The 17,489-nt window shown below is 39.6% G+C and overlaps 1 protein-coding gene across 1 annotated transcript in view; it reads right to left on the bottom strand.

The window, feature by feature from the left end:
- stk32c (serine/threonine kinase 32C) overlaps positions 1 to 17,489 on the bottom strand; it is a 92,126-nt gene that overhangs the window by 34,519 nt on the left and 40,118 nt on the right. The window contains exon 3 of the mRNA XM_042502350.2: positions 518 to 669. Within this exon, the coding sequence (XP_042358284.2) occupies positions 518 to 669 (152 nt within the window). The remainder of the gene's footprint in view (positions 1 to 517; positions 670 to 17,489) is intronic.

Raw genomic sequence — 17,489 nt, 5'->3', positions numbered from 1 at the left:
CCAATTACAGACGAGTAAAGTGCTTTGTGTAATATGCCGTGAATGCCGTGCCAGGTCCCCAATTACATTTAGAAATGTGTTCCACTCGGAGATGAGCGTTGAATAATGAAAGCAGCCTCAATTCACCCACATATCAGACTCAAGGGAAGAGTAAGGTCATTTCAAACCACAGTAATTATCAAAAGTGTGCTTCATGGGCTCAGAGTCAAAATTAATATCCCTAAAATATCGCTGCTGTTTTAAATTGTTTCTTAAATTAATAGCCGTTGGTTTCAAGCCTTAACGAAACTAACAAAACTTTTTTTCCACACACTTTGCCAAATGCAGAGAATAAAGTGCATGCAACACAAGGAGCACAATATTCACCACATCTATTTTAGGGCTGCAACAGATTTCAGAGTGAGCATGCACTTGTCTGTTGGGTGGGTAAATATACAAGATGCACAGACAGACAAAGCAGGCGAGCAACACACGCAGTGCAGACCACATTGAAAGTGTAAAAACATAGGATAGTCACCAGAGATTTACTAAAAAAACATGTTCAATTTCCTGTAGGATCTCAAGCTCTCTAAAGACGTTTCGGACCTCATCTCTCTCTATGCACTGCTGTTTGTTCATGTACTTCATGGCGTACATCTTCTCCGTGTCCCTCTTTTGCACAATGCATACCTGCAGGAAGCCAGGACAAAAGGGAGACAGAGAGGGGGAGGGGAGGAGAAAAGAGAGAAAGACAGAATTAACCACATAAGTACAAGATCAACATATAATCAGACAGTTTGCATACAATATGTGCACAGGAATTTTTAAAATAACAACAGTTCTCATTGCAGAACTGTATTGGCAGGAAGAAAGAATTACATCACCGCGAAAAGTGTCGGAGCCAAATTTCAGCTCCACAAATGCGGCCACGCTGCTATGCAAATGAAATATGTTTTCAAAATAGCCCACAGCATCTATCAGCTGTTGATTAATGCCACTGTTGAAATAGATGCCCTATTCCGTGTAATGCCGACACGCTGAGCTACTCTAATGAACTTCATTTTCAAGCACACAAGTTTGTGGCAAAAACCACTTCCAAACAAAGTACCTCATTATTTATTTATCACAAGTTTTGTGGGTTTTGTCAGGAAGTGGCTGTGAAAGGTCAGAGGCGGGACAAGACTCCTGAGAGGTCAGAGTCATTACAGGAACATTACTGTGGCAACCAAGCGATCACTAAACAGATCATGTGTCAACTGCAAATCCTGTCTTGCAGACAAATAAGGTCATAAATCTTCACTTGTTATGTTTTTATTATGTTTTACATTAAGATCAGATACTAAAGCATTTTCAGTTCCTCAATGCTAAAATGAAATGGACACTGTTAAGTTTGGATCTTAATATCAAACTCATACGCCAAATGTACGTTGAGAGAGTCATTGTTGCTACAACGGGATTGCTTGCATGGTCAGCAAGGAGAGGAGGATGTAATACAGCAACCAATAACTCTCTCAGCATTCACTGCATATGGTATGTGTGTACTGTAATAAAATAGACTTTAAAAAATCAGAAGCTATCCTTTACTGTGGCTTTACAGCAGTCTCCAAAGGGTGGTAAGAGCTTATTTGCATGACTGTTGAGAAGGGATACCACCAACGCTCAATGCTGTCAGTAAAATGCCTAAGTGGGCCACAGGGAAAACGCACATTTACACTGGCTTCAAATGACAAACAAGATGCACAAAAATATTATGCTTTAAAACATTTTTTTGACCTGATTTCTTCAATATCAAGAACCCTGGTTTGCTTAATTTGGGAAAGGGATTAAGAGAAATGTGCATGTTATCATGTAGTGGAAATGCTGAAACTTGATATTTCACCAACGCTTTGGTTGATGTGTGGCTAAGTTTAGTCACAAAAACCACTTGGTTATGGTAAGGAAAAGATCATGTTTGGGCTTAGAAACAATTTTGGAAGCACAATCCTGACAGGAACAGCAGTCTCAAGGGAAGAAACTACTGATGAGTTGCTACAAAAAACCCATGCTTGGATCCTAAAAAGACAAGGGAAACACACTGATGGGTGTTTACCAAAGCAAGTTTGGAGCCTAAAAAACCCAATAGAAACACAATAATGGGTCGGTAAAAAACACCCAATTTTGAAGCCTTAAAATAAATGAAAACACACTGACTGGTTGCTACAAAACTAACAGAAGTCTGAAGTGGTCTGCAGCTTGGCAGGCGTCTTGTCTAAGTGACACGCCATCCACCATCCCCTCCACTTCCAGATGACAAGTTCAGCTTAAATATTAAGTCACTTCAGAAACACTGACATGAAACAAAATGTGCAAATGTAATATATCCATCACCCATGTTTGGAGCCTGAACCCCAGCAGAAACGCACTGACAGGTTGCTACAAAACACCCACATTTGGAGCCTAAAAACACAATGGAAACAAAGAAAGTGGGTCAATACAAAACACCCGTATTTGTACCCTAAAAAGCAGATGGCAACATATCTATAGGTTGCTGAAAAACACCTTTAATGGGCACCTAAAAAACACACTAATGGGTTGCTACAAAACTAACAGAAGTCTGAAGTGGTCTGCAGCTTGGCAGGCATCTTGTCTAAGTGACACGCCATCAACCATCCCCTCCACTTCCAGATGACGAGTTCAGCTTAAATATTAAGTTACTTCAGAAACACTGACATGAAACGAAATGTGCAAATGTAACATATTCATGCTTTGCAGAAATGTACAATGCCAACATTTCCCTCTAGCGACTCAGCTGCAATATTCCTGTGGACTATTATAACAGCGTGCATGACAAAGACTTGGGTATAAAAGTATCACTGTGGCAGCAGTGCAGCAGGAAACATCATTACTCATCCTTGTAATACACTTGAAATATGCCAGCCTTGGTTAAAAGCTCTGGGAGGGGGTCGGGTTGGAATCTGATTACCAACCACCTGCAAGTAAGCGCACTCTCTGATTTAATTTCTCCCAGCAACCCGGCTTCTTGTGTCCGTGTAAACACAGTGACTATGAAACCCTCGCAAAAGACAGGAAGTTCACATCATTATTCACTGTCAAAGTACTTGAGGAATAAATCCTAAGCAGCTGTTTTGGCCCTAAAAAGTGTCTCCCAGTGCCCCGAGTGTAGCACTTGACCATCCTGTGAAGCATTAAAAGCTAAACAGCCCCCTGCTATTTCTGGTATAGACAGAAGGCCTTAGCTGGATTGAATTGTCCACCAAGGCACAGGTCTCCTCATTACAGTCTGGGCCAGACAGATGGCTGTTTTACACAGCACTCTGGCCCTGATGCACTGCAAAAAACACTCATCTCGGCTAGTCATTTACTCATTTTTGCAGTCTTTAAGTCTCACAAAAGAGAGGACAAATGCAGATGGGGAGAAACATCTCCTTTGCCTCCATGCAGGAGGCTGTTCATTGTGCAGATACACAGTTTTTATCATTTTTCATTTTGAAATTAGTTACTTTGAAGTTGCATGCTATATCCAAATTACCTCTGCATTACAAATCATAAAGATTAATAAAATCTGGAAATGCTTTGGTGACATAGATTTCCCATAGCACTGATGGATTTTATTCACTTGATTGAACGAGGGGGGAAAAAAGATTTTAAGAATGAACACCAAAGTAAATGAGGTGTTAAAATGAACATTTTCCATGTGGTGACAGGAGGAAATCTATTACTGTGTAAAACACCATCTCTTTAATTGTGCTCATGGTTTCCCCTCAAGCACAGAGCTCAAATGAGTGCCAGTTCTGACTCGGCTGTCTCTCCTGTTTCCTCCGTCTGGATCTCCTCCAAGCACATGATTCTCCCTACTTCTGTCACTTTCATTAGCTCAGCACGACTGAAATTCATCAGACCTGTTCCTCCTCTTTCATAAGGTGTCAGATTACACTGAGTTTCTATTAGCTTTACAGTTTTGTGATAACTGCAGAGCAAACCAGATCGAAATTAGGAGTGATTGGTGCCTTTCAACCAGTTAGACTACACCAGCTTCTTGTTTCTTTCAGGCATTAGTCTATTTTATCACCTGGCAACAGTTGCTAGATTTGATCAGTTTCAGCAACCTAATTAAGCTAACATTACTTTATGAATTGGCTGAAAACACTGATCAACTGTGTAGCTTATACTCACTGTATGTGTTTTCAAGCAGAAAGTTTTGTACTTTTAAATGGTTCCAGTGAAAATGGCTTTTAGGATAAGAACTGGCACACATAACTCTAGCTCATGTAACATTGCTGGGGTTGTCGCCATGTAATCCCATGTCCAATTAAAAACAGAGCAGAGCTGCTAACCAGGGTTGGAAGTTAGAATGAGACATTAGCCAAATGCTGGTAAAATATGCAAGGAGCTGCCAAATTCGCTTTACTCGACAGCCAAAACACAGTGGTAATCTTTGGTAGATTTTGGAATTCACCAGCCGGCAGGTGAACAAAAAATTTAATTTTCAGCCCTGCTGCTAAAGTGAGCTCAACTTTGATAACTACACAGTGGATGTGTGAGCCATAGAAAGAACTTTTTTAATGTAGCCCCTGGGAGAACTGGGTACAAGCAAAGTGGGACTATGTTCATTTGTACTAAAGTTTCTAAGTGGTGCATGAAGCCTAAAAGTTTGACTTTGCAGGTACAATATTACCTGGATCTTCCATATCATTGGGCCCAAAGGACAAGCTTACTACATACTTTCGCAAGCAGAGCAGCTAACTTCCTGTTTAGTCCTCTGGTAACTTTGGATGGGGATATAATGATTTAAAGAGTAACTAAACCCCCCATGTGAAAAAAGTTTTGTAAAAATGGGCAGGGCAGGGAGAGGGGCTAAGACATACACAGTGCAGCCTCTTGATCCACAGAACCTTCCTTTCCCTCTCACAAACATAAAGTAGTCGAATGGTGAGAGGGCAGTGATGGGGCGGTGATAGGGGGCCTGGTTGATGATGAAAGCAGGCTCCTGCTACCAGGATCAGCCAGTACCAAAATTCAATTGCAATAGCCAGGTTTCAACCTTTAGAGGGCAGTCACTGTGGATATTTATTCACGATATGTGGAATGTTAATAGTTTTAACACAAATGTCTAGAGTTGGACCTGAATCAATCACTTAACAAGATTACTAAATACACATATAAATATTGCTTTTCAACTGAAAAAAAGTGGGGGTTTAGTTACTCTCACATCAAGCGGCTCTTTTAGACCACAGACTTAGAAATTGAACCAAGTAAAAAATACCAAAAAATTTTAAAAAAGTGTAAGTCTATAGGAGAAAAAAAGTTTTGGGGGGCCTATTGGCATCACATGACAGATCCCAAAGTTGTAATTCCACTGTTTAGCCATTGAGAAAATTGGCATCAAAGCGTAGTGCACTTCCTGATGTGATGTGTATACCTACAAAAAAATGTACTTAGTTATTGATGTGCTTTTTGGCCTTGGAGAAAACACTAGTTTACATCCTGTTGGTATTAAGCTAGGTAGCCAGACATACTATCAATACAGCATATAAACATTCTTTGATTTATTCCTTACACTTCTGCTTATTTAAGCATTGGTATCAGTAAATCTGTGAAGGCATTACTATCAATATTTTTGTCAATAGCAGTCACTACAGACTTTAATATCAAATGGTTTAAATACTGATAGGATGTTCCATGTCCCTATAATGAAATGATATGATTCTGGAGGAAAAGCAATACTTCTCAATTTTAAAATGTCCAATATCAGCAAAAAATTGCTTATTGCAAGTTTAAACGTTAAAATCCAGCTATTGGATTTCAAGTCTCCCTATCACTTCAACCATACCCCATACCTCCTTTTTAGACTTTTTTTTAGCCCTCAGCATGATAACATGCAGCTCCAGGCCCTCCCTTTTTCCATCTCCCTCGTTGAGCTCAGCACAGACCCAGTTTCTCTTTGCTCTTAGCCAGGCCAGTCTGTACCATCTGCACTGTGCTAGAAGGTAGACTAAATGAACTCTCTTTAAATCCTGCAAACAGGAATCCAAGAGGTTATCGCCACATTTTTATCCTCCTACTGTTAAGGCAAATAAGCCTCTTTCCCATATGCACCTCAACCCATTTATGCTCAAGCAATTTGCCGTGTCTGCATCATCTGGGAACAAGAAACAGAGCCACTTTTTAGAGACATTCACTGGCTAAAGAAAGACCTATTTTCGAGATCTTATTTATGGCTCTATTGGGAGCAAAGGCAGTATTATTCTCTGGTAGAGCATGCCAAAGGTCTCTTGCATTCAACCATTGCGCTGATCCCAAAAGACCTCTGCTGTACACAACATGCAACATCAAAATCTTGTGCAAGTGAGAAACAGCCATGTGTGGAAATTCAAGAGGTTTTCTATATGAGGCCTATAAGTGATAGATTACCATGAGCTCTGAAATGCTGCACTCATGGTACAGCTCGCAGTGGACATTACATTTATTTTCTATTACTGGGACAGAACACAATTTTCTACGAGATATGATCTGTTAAGTTGAGAGCACTACTGAGGAAAGAGTTTCAAAAAATGGTCTCTGCTTCATTCTCCATTACTTCATGACCAATGGAAGCCAAATGTTCACTGTGGTGTATTATCTATTTAAAGCAAGCATGTAGTCGTAGCATACCGGGACGAATGGTATGAAATAAATCTGAAATCTTAAAGCCTAATTTAGAAATTGTTAATGATAATGTAAAGCATATGCATGTAGCAGTATTCATTAAGAATCATCCTTCAGCTTCCTTCATTCTTATTCTTTGAATTTTTTATGTGGCTTCATTCAAATACAGAATGTGCCCTGTATGGTGGCTCTTGAGGCCCAAGCTGCTGCTCCATTGCCTTTTTTTTTTTAAATTATGGGCCCATCTAGACCAAATGAAATTATTATTACAGGTCTTATCGGGGCAGCTATTCATATATTCATATCTGTGAGAAAACCAAGATCCCATCATCCCATCCCAACAAGTCTGCATCTTTACAATCAGCATTTTTTTTCTCACAAAGATTAAATTACGAGGGAAATCCATATATGTGTATGGTTTTCTTCAGACCATTATGTAAGGTTTTGATGTTTATGTGGGTGATTTGCTCAGATATGGTTGGTTTATATGAAGACATTGTCTGTCTTTTATATTTTACAGCTGTCCATGCTAGGAGGGCTGAACTGGCACTAGAGCTCCAACGTTGTTGCTGATCACTGTAAAAGGCTAATTTTTGACTGTGGTTACCCAAGATGAATATAATCATGGGCGTGGGAAGATGGATGCTGAACCACCTAGCAGCTAAACTTGGGGATAGATTTGTGGTAGCAGGAGTTAATAAATATTGTGGACAGGCTGGACAAGCTGAGAAAGAGCAGAAAATTACCAGAGAGTTTTGGGGCTGCTTTTTAGAACAATAAAATATCTTGGAAGGGAAGGACTTTCACTGCGGGAGTAAAGCCATCGGGATGGAGTTTTATGTTCGCTAATGATGGAGCGGCAGACAAGTGGGCCTATTATTATCCGCCCAGGGGACATGAGTGGCCTAAGCGAACAGACAACTTGGTGTCCATTTCCATTTATAAGGAAAAATCATGGACATGTAATCTAGAGACAAATAATGACGGACCAAACATTCTTTGGACTGATGGAACTACGGAGGTACATAAGTACCTCTGAACTGAGCTGTCCTGTAGCTCCTCAGCCCAACTGCCAGAATAAATGTTCAAATTGTATGTTTCTGCAAACCACAGATTCGTCAAAGTTGTACATTATTATGTTGCAGATATGTTGAAACTATACATTTCCTCACATTTTCACAATGTTGTGGTTTGGTGTAGGCACAAAATTATTGCCCTGATGCTGTATTCCTCTGGGCACAACGCAGTTTGTACTTACAGTTTACATCCATGAAAACATGGATGCTTTACACAAGTCTTTTCCCGCTGGCAGCACAGAAGATCTATACAATCAGCACAGTTTCAAGATTAATGTCACCAATTCAGTATCTGATGAAAAGTTTCCCCTTCTGTTCTTGAGATATGATGTTGAGTAATGGTCAGGAAAGTGTTTTTAGCAGAACATTGTGTCACAGTGAAGCAGACTTTTGACCTTTTGGATACTAAATGTCACCACTTCATCATTATGAAGTGTGACTATTTTTGACATTTGTGTGAAATTTCATCAAAATTAGCATATAAAAATTTGAGCAATGGCCTAAAGCATGCTTTGTGAGGTGCACAATGTGACCTTTGACCACCAAACTCTAATTAGTTTCTTCATAAACCCAGATGGACGTTTGTACCAAATTTGAAAAAATACCTTCGCTGCGTTCCTGAAATGTCACATTCAATAGAACGAGACAGAAGAGGTGAAAGTGACTTTGACCTTTGATCTATGACCACCAGCATCTAATCAGTTTATCATTGAGTCCAAGTGGATGTTTGTGCCAAATTTGAAAAATTCCCTCACAATGATATGATATCACGTTCACAAGAATGGGATGTTTGTACGTACGTATGTACGTACAACCACACACACGCATGTGCATACCTATGGACAGATGGATGGATGGACAACCCAAAGACATAATGTCTCTCTGGCCCCGGCTATTGCTGGTATAGAGGCATAAAAACGCTTGAAAAATATGTTTTGGCTGAAAATACTCACTTTTGGTGGCACAATCATGCCTGGAAGTGCCACCGATTTCTCAAACAGCTAGTATTGTTGTTTATTGGTCTGCAGCTTAAGAACACTGTTTGAGGAAAAATATGTTCCAGAGACCATGAACACAGATTTACACATGAATCGATAGCCAGCCAACAGGTGAATATTTTTTAGCTGCTGGCTGGCTATCGATCGAAGTGTTGATTTTTTTTCCGTTCTGAAATACTTCCACGACCCCTCAAAACTCTGGGCATATCCCTTAGTTCTAGTTTATCTCAATAAGTTGTTTACTGTTTGCTGTCAGATTTAACACATTAAAACTTCTGTTCATCTTGAATGGATTCCTAGTTTTTATGTTTATATAGATTTCTGTGTTGACCATATTCTCTGCTGCTATTGTAAGTACAGAACATTGCATTATATGCAGCTATTTTTAGGTTTTCTTTATTAAGGAGACCAATATTTGTGGCTGGTGTAATGTAAAAACCAACAGCTTCTCAACCAATCAGATATTATGCTGTCAGTCATCTACCAGCAGCCCCATCTTATCTGGAATCCCCAGGAGCTGGTCAGGGGAGTGAAATTATGACTTTTTAAAAGGATTTATTCATATATTCATTGGGTATATTAGCAATTCAATGCATTAAAGCAGTTTAGCATGGAGCAGAAGAAAGCAACAATTTTGAGGCCAGAGGTGTGAGGCTGAATGTTTTGCAATCTATTTGCATATGAATGGAGACATTTTCACCTAGATTGAAATCCGCCGAGATGGAAGATTCCAGCTTTCTCTGCGACGTGCTGGCTGAAAACCGAGGTACCGACAGAGTGATGGCTTCTGAGACCAATTCTCTCCCAGCAGTAATGGACACTAAACTGTTTCTAATTAATTCTGTAACATAATCTCTAAAATGCTAATGGTCAGCATGAGCCAACCTACTATTACACTGCAGGCGAGGTTTGCATTGTGAAATTCTAATTTAGGTACACCTGCTATTTAGATCGCCTCTGAATATTTGTCAGAGAGAAAGGTCATTTTGTTTTCAAACAGGCAGGGTGGAGGCGAGGGCGAGGCTGAGGATGGTGCCAAATTTCTTCGCTGGCTGGCTGAGTGTGCATCTGGGAAAGAGTTGGCAAAAAAAATTGGCACATTCACCGGGCCAGGCTTGAGCCTCAAGCCAGCACGAGTTATCCAACAAAAGGAACTCATGGTGCTGTCCACTGGAGAATTTGGCTTGAAATCTTTGCAAACAAAGTGTTTCTTTACACCATAATACATTAATGACTAAATAAGTAGCAATAAAAAACATCTTGCATATGATTTATTTAAGGTCCAATATCATTAAAGTCAGATTTCTGTCTCTCTTTTCATTATAATATTGGAAAGCTGCTAAATACTCATAATTCACAGGGAAATGCACACTGTCTGTATTCAGAAACTGTGCCTTTAAACAATCCGTCATGACGTCCATATATTCTGATGTCACAACTATACTATATAAAGTTAGAAACTGCCACTAAAGCATTTTTACAAACATTCCCTGGCTGCAATGATGGTGCAAAGACATGGAGAATACAGATGTGGAAGACCGGCAAACATTGAACCATCATAGCAGCCTTGGATTTTTCAGAAGGGGACTTAAAGAGACAGGCGCTTAAATGGAGCATTTTGAACAAAGGGGGAATACAGGTGGATTCGGGCAGACAATATGAGAAAAATCATGTCTTTTGAACATTAAAGCATGTTAACATGTTCTTTCAGATACGCCAAATCCAAGTACGGACCTGAAAATGGGCATAATATGGGCCCTTTAAGAGTTTAACACTCAAAAACCTGTCATATCTGCTTCGTCTAGATGGGGGTAAAAAGCCTATTTGTTGGGAACCATTTTCAACCACTAATTTAATGTGCTAGTGGGTATTTACTGCACAAGACAGTGTATGCGGGTCGGAATCAAAACACTACCTGTTTTCATGGTAATGAAGGAACATGTTGCCCAGTGCAACAGCGTGGCTCATTAATGCGTTTTTAAAGTTTTCGGATACACAGAACATTTTTGTTAGTAGAATACAGTCATCCCTGGGTTTAGTCTTCTCATGGAATTTGTTAACAAATAGAAAAATACATCACTTGAACTTTTCTGTGCTGCTTTCACTTCTATTGTTTGCCATTTGTATTCAAACAGGGGCCTTGTTTGAGGAGCAACACTGAATGTACACCGTTGTTTCGACCAGCTGTATTTACATACAGCGTGTGAGAAGAACGTTGCGGTCACGGTTCAGGTGACAATGAATTCAGCACTGCAGCTGTCATGCTGCTCTCCTCCCATGCAACAGGGAACTTGAATGGTGTTGCGGTTAATGAGCAAATACAATTGACGGAGGAAAAAACAGGCCATTCACATTGGCTGTGTCCAGCTTATGCTTGGCTCCAGGTTCCACGTCTCCAAGCAGCCGGAAGGACAACAGCGTTGGCCCTGGGTGAGATGCTGTCACATCGTTAGCTGTAATCTCTGACCGCCAGCTGCACATAGCACCTGTTTATCTCTCCTAAAAAGAGCTTTTTGGAGGTGGCCAGGAACACACACATACACAGAGTACACATATCGTAGGGACCTATCGATTTCTCTGTGGACAGTGTCAGAGATGCACAGTCATTTGATGTGGAGGAATTCAAAGGCGAAGAAGAAGCATGTGAACGAACGCTACAGATGAGAGCGCCTGTCCGTCTCATCCCCAAAGACAGGCTGCCCAAGGAAACCCTCTTTTGCATCACATCCTTTGCATCCAATGCTGACTTTTAATAGTTTTGAGCTCTGAAGCATGAAAGTAACTTTGTTTTTCTGCAGCACAATCATTATTTAATCAGCGCTAAGAAAGGAGAACGGCACTAATAACGAGGAGCTCGGCAGGCTATTTCCTGGAGTTAATCTCCACAGGGTCAGCCGGGGGCGCCTGGCAGCCACAGAAACACGTTCCCGTGATTGAACAACACATTAAAAGATCCACCATTCTAAATAAAGCCACCACAGTTATTCACCCATATGTTCTGAAAACTTTTGAAGATCTCTAATGAGGCAACACGAGCAGCAATTACAGAATAACAATGGCTGGTCCTCCTTGGCTTGTGATGAGAGCAGCTACTTGTAAACTCAGGTTTAAAAAAAACCCAACAGTCATCGATCTTAAAAAAGTAACAGTAATTTATAAATAATTGAGGATTTCATATTTAACGGATGATTAGAAACTGCACAGTAAACAATGCAGTGCAGTGCATGCATACAGTAATGGAAAGGGTAATGATTACCACTGTAGCACTTGAAGTAGTACAGCATATTTGATGAAGTTGATGTAATTGCATATACTGTAAATAGTCTTGAGTACTATATATTTTATATTTTGTTAGATTTGTTTATTTTTAAATTTCTGTTTGAGCTGCTGTGGCAAATTGATGAATGAATTTCCCTGGTGTGGGATCAATAAAGTTTTATCTTATCTTATTTTATCTTATGATTCTTGCACTTTTGGGGTTGAATGAACTTGAGAAAAAGAAAAAGAGCAATACAGGAGCTATATTAGTTTCCAAACATTTTGAAATGTATATAAAACCATGACATAAAATCATGCGGCAACCTGTGGAGCTGAAGCAAACTGCCGTTCCTCTAATGGCCACTTGAGGCTGTCACCACAAGAGAGTCAATTCCCATGGACCCCCATGTTAAAATCACCAACTTTTCAGCATAAATAAACATGCTTACAGCGGGGTGCAAAAAAAACAAAAAGCGGTTTTGGTCTCTATAACTACTTTCAACATTTGGTGGTGAATTTTAATAGAACTCATATATTTAAATGTTATTAAGGATTAAAATTATGTAGAATTAAAAGCACAGCCACTTGGACAGGTGGGTGCCGCGCATTGACAAATCGCTACTATGATAACAACAAAAAGCCTGCAGTGCATTTTCAAAACTGAACTACAATATGAATTTAGTCTATTTCCAATAAATTACACTGTATACATTTCACAGTTTAAACATGATGTCACCATCATCTTGAACGACTACTAACAAGCCCTGTCTTTGCACTTCTTAATATGTATATTAGATATGGCTGCTTTATCAAGTGATTGATTGATGTGATTGATTACCAAGCCATAAAACATTTGCTCCAGTAAACATGGTTGCAGACCTAAAAAGGCAGAAGACAAAGATATTTTTGTAATATAGGTGCACAGTAATACTGTCATGTTTAACTGTTTAGTAAAGTCTCGTATGTGGTTTTAATCGAAAATACATTTATGAGGGCAAATGGTCTTTTCTGGTCTTGAAAGACTGATTTTTTTGCCATGAGACTTGTTGAAAATTGGCCCATGACTCCTTATATATTTTTCTGTGCGTGGCCCACAATCAAAAGAGTTTTGCCACCCTGCCCTAAAGAGTGCTTCAAAAGTCCACAAGCCAGATGGTGATGCCCGTCACAGTGACTACCTCCATTACAATGTAAAGTGCATGTATAGCCTATAATATCTCAAATAACAATAGCTGCTGTGAAGCACAAGTCTTCCAACATTTGCTGGGAAATTCTATTGATGGTTCAATGTGACTTGCTAGTATGACTTACAATATCTACTGATGATCATGAGACCAATTATATATTCCACTGAGATGCTCTCTGAGAAGCTTGAGCCTTTTTACCCCGTTGCCGGATGGGTGGATGAAGTTAATATTGGATAATGATTCCAGAGGGCCTTGAAGAATCTTATTTAGTTGGGGTAAAACAAACTGTTTTTGAAGGTGACCAGCACAACTGAAGCTTGCTGATAAAAAAAAGAAAGAAAAAAAAACATGGTCCATTCGGTCACGCAGGTAATTCTTTAATTAAACCCAAGAGGTGCTTTCTTCTTCAGTTTCATTAAAACGTTCTCTGAACTCGAGGCACCAATAGTCCTACTACAAAAATAACTTTGGTGGTATTAAAAAGATGAACAGCTCTTCCAGTAGCCCTTTATTAACTGAGGGATAACAATTGAGTATTGTGCTGCCAGAGTTATGAAAGAAGAGGTGTGGAAAATATTGTAGCAGAGTTAAGACTGACAGGCCTACAGGCGAGAAAGAGCCTCAAACTACACTCATAATAAGAAAGCAGGAAGTTCATTATAAGCCTTTAATAGTGTGTTTCATCTATCACAGTTATTAAATCCCACCTAGCACTACAATGTCATGGCTTTTAAATACATATTTATGTATGAGGTAAAAGGTCAGTGCTTGTTGACAATTCAAAACATCATATAGAATAGCAAGTGAAACCAAAACATGGCGCAGCACTCCAACGGGGCACATGATGATTTTAGGAAGCATTACAAAATTATCTATGGCATCTAATAACAGAGCTGGGTACAAATACATTATTGTTATGGGAGTTCAAAGGTTGTATGGTTTTGGTTGTTGTTTTATCATGATATAGTTGTTTTAGTGGTTTACTATTCTTAAAAGTTGCATTAAAGGTAGGTATAAAAACCAGGGTAACTGACTGTTCTCTGACTGTTTTAGTTTCTTTGACTCTGACCTGTTCAGTTATCATACCGGCATTACTCATGAATTTCTGTCACGAAGTTTTATGTATTTAATATCCTCCGAAACTAAAATGACTCATACCCTAAAATACATCTCCATTATACAAATATTATAATTTAACAAAGATGGCTAAAAACAAACTGTAGAAAGTTCCTTATTTATTCCAAAGACTTTTTTTAAGCTTCACCATTTGTTAGATTAGAGTGCAGACTGCATTTAAGAAACTTTCTCTCTCATAAATGGGTATTTAATTACTATTATTTTATATGAACATCCTTTCAGTGTAAAACTAAACTGAAAATCTGAGTTCCTCATTAAAGCTGTGCTTGGTAACTTTTACAAATAAACAAAAAACTTTTGCAAATATTTACTGAAACTGGCACTGAATCCACACAGCAGTACATGAGACTGATATTCTGTGTAAAAGGACAATCTTCTGCCTCCTCTGCCATCCATATTGCCTGTAATAGCATTAACGCAGCTGTCAATCATGTCAAGCTACTTGTGACCTGCAGTCCAACTGTCATCAAGATGAAAAAAAATAATCAAGATTCTGTTACTGCATTGCTTATTTCTAGCCTCAAATGTTTTCAGAAACATATTTAAGTGTACTGTTAGACTGAATTTTTGTGACCCTGCTGCTAAGTTTAAAAAAGTCAAGCCAAAACAATGCACTGCCCACCAGCTGGAACAAACTTTATTTTGGTAGAAAAGGAGGCAGGAGGCAAATCATTCTCATACCAACTTGTCAAGTATGACACACTAGGTATCCTGCATCTAATGTTGCCCTTCTGGGATGGTTTGTAAATTAATTGTGTCCTTTCATGCACTTCTGTTTGTGCTTGTTAGAGTCATACAGTCCTTTTCAAAATCAAACATCAGGACAATGCCTAATATTTGCATTTATTTCCTTCTGCACCGTTTATACAGGAAGCAAACAGCAGGCTCCCAGGTTAAAGTCCGTGGTTTGTTGGACCCATCCACCTTAATAGGGGCTTTCCAGCTCCTTTTATCCCGTCATTATCAGCAGCGTTTCTAATTGACAGTGTCAGGTGGCGTATCGTACTGCCGCAACTGGTGCCTTCCAGCTGCGTTATAATATGATGATGATCAGTGGTGAATCATACTGCAGCAACAGGTGCTATCCAGCTGACTGGTGGTGTATTATACCATTGCAAAAGGTGCCCCCAAGCCACGTTTTAAACTGACGCTGCCCGGTGGTGTATCATACCGCAGCAAAATGTGACTTTTGGCATCCATGTCTGACACAGAAATCACTGATCAAGCAGTGATATTTGACAATTAGGAAATTAGAGCAGGCTGGAGGAGGAATGTGTTTTTTTTTCTTTTTCACAGGTTATCTATCTCATGTACTACTGTGTGGATGTAGACAGTTTCAACAAATATGACAAAACCTTTGTTTTTTTTTAAGTTACCAACTATTGCTTCAATGCTCTCAGTGTCAAAAACTTGGTTGTAGACAAGTATTCATATTACAGATGACATTTTGGCTTTTCACAGTAGGAAAAGTGCAGGTGAAAATGATGAAATGAATGATGACGGAATTCCACTTCAGTTTCAGGATCCAGTATTGTGCATGCTGGTTACGGAGCTAACGGTAATGCCATGAGTTACACCGTTGCTTTTCCTTTTATCACAAGTCAAAATATCTAATGTGAAAAAGTCCTTTGTCTTTGCAGTATAAAGTGCCACAGCATATTTAGTCCCAATTAAACAGTGATTGTGAAATAAAAAGGTTGACACAAGGTCTTGGGACGGACTCTCTTACCACTCTGCCACCTTCATGTGGTGTCAGGTAGTACGTTGATATATCTTTCTGGGAATCATACTCCTATCCTGTCCTTGTGTGCCCGGCCTCTGCGAGGACAAATCTCAACAAATAAAAAAAAAAAAGCCCAAATTCACTTTCTGCTACTCTAAATCTTTAATATGCTGAGAAACAGTGATCTAGATCTAGGTCTGCACCCCAGACCTCTGCCTCCGCCTCCAGCTCTTCTCCATCCACCCAGACCTCCATCTGGTTAATCTCAATGTTATTCTCTCCTTAAACACATGCATGTTTTAAATGCTTATTAGCTTAACATATTGCATGGTCACTAAAAAGCTCTCTCATGTTGTGCTTTAAAGTAGAGTGTCACTGTTAAATCTCAGGGATGGCTGCATGTTGTTTACTTTCACATACCCCTTTCCTTCTTACTCGTCGTCACCTCTGCTGTTCTGCTATAGTTAGCAGTCCTATCAATTGTTGTCAGAAGGTCTAAAGCTCCTGGGACAACAAGGCATGCAGAGAGGAGAAAAGGGTTGGGGTGTTAAATTTAGTGGACTCAGTCAGGAAGCTGCAGATTCTCTGTTTTCTAGGTCAGGTAAGTGCCAAGTCGGCCAGAAGCCTCTGACTGAGACACATGGGGAAACACGAACAGATAGAAGACCACTGCCTGAAGGGGAGAAAAGAGGGAAGGAGGGAGGACAGCTTATGTCTCTCCTGTTAAGTTCAGCAGAAATATACTGTACATTAATTGCTGACATTCATCATTCCTTCAGATTAACTTTCAGCTTGCGTTTGTTGTCGGTAAAGTAACACTTGGCCAGCAGTGATTGAGAAAAGTTTCAGTAAGGCTTAGTCCACAAGTACATGGGTATATTTGAAAACTTTTTTCTATGCGTATTGACATTTTATTCACACGCAAACTGCATTTTAGGTCACTGAAACTGACCTTTTGTAAAACTATTAGGGTAAAGATGTTCAGAGACTTTTCAGTATCAAAATGCAGACAGGGACAATTGAGTTTTTGGCTTGAGTGTGCACCCTTATCTTCTAGGTGATGCATCACAAGTGAGGCGAGACGTGGCCAAAATAGTGCTGGTTCCAACTGCTATCATTTACATGTTTATACAAAAATGTACAGTTGCTCTTTCACTATACTGAGGAACCACATAGCTTTCAGTTTTTGGTTTTTTTTATGCTTCTGATTGGCCAGCACCTTCTTCATTATATAAGTGGCCAACATGGCTTTATGTTTAGGGTTATCGTTGCATGTTGGTATGGTCAACACGCTCTCATCCCAAGTCATCACAATTTGCTGCTTTACAGTAGACTTCTACGTCTACATATTACGCTTTAGGTATCCTTCAGTGTCTGCTGTTGATGTCAACAAATGCACATGGTGTGATGACGCTGCATGTGATTATGTTAACATATCACAACCACATTGCAACCAACGCATATGCTGGCATGGATAGTTGGGGTT

The sequence above is a fragment of the Plectropomus leopardus genome, chromosome 13 (genome assembly GCF_026936395.1).
Source record: "Plectropomus leopardus strain MGB_pleo_1.0 chromosome 13, ASM2693639v1, whole genome shotgun sequence".
NCBI classification, from domain to species: domain Eukaryota; kingdom Metazoa; phylum Chordata; class Actinopteri; order Perciformes; family Serranidae; genus Plectropomus; species Plectropomus leopardus.
This window is presented reverse-complemented; position numbering and strand designations above follow the sequence as displayed.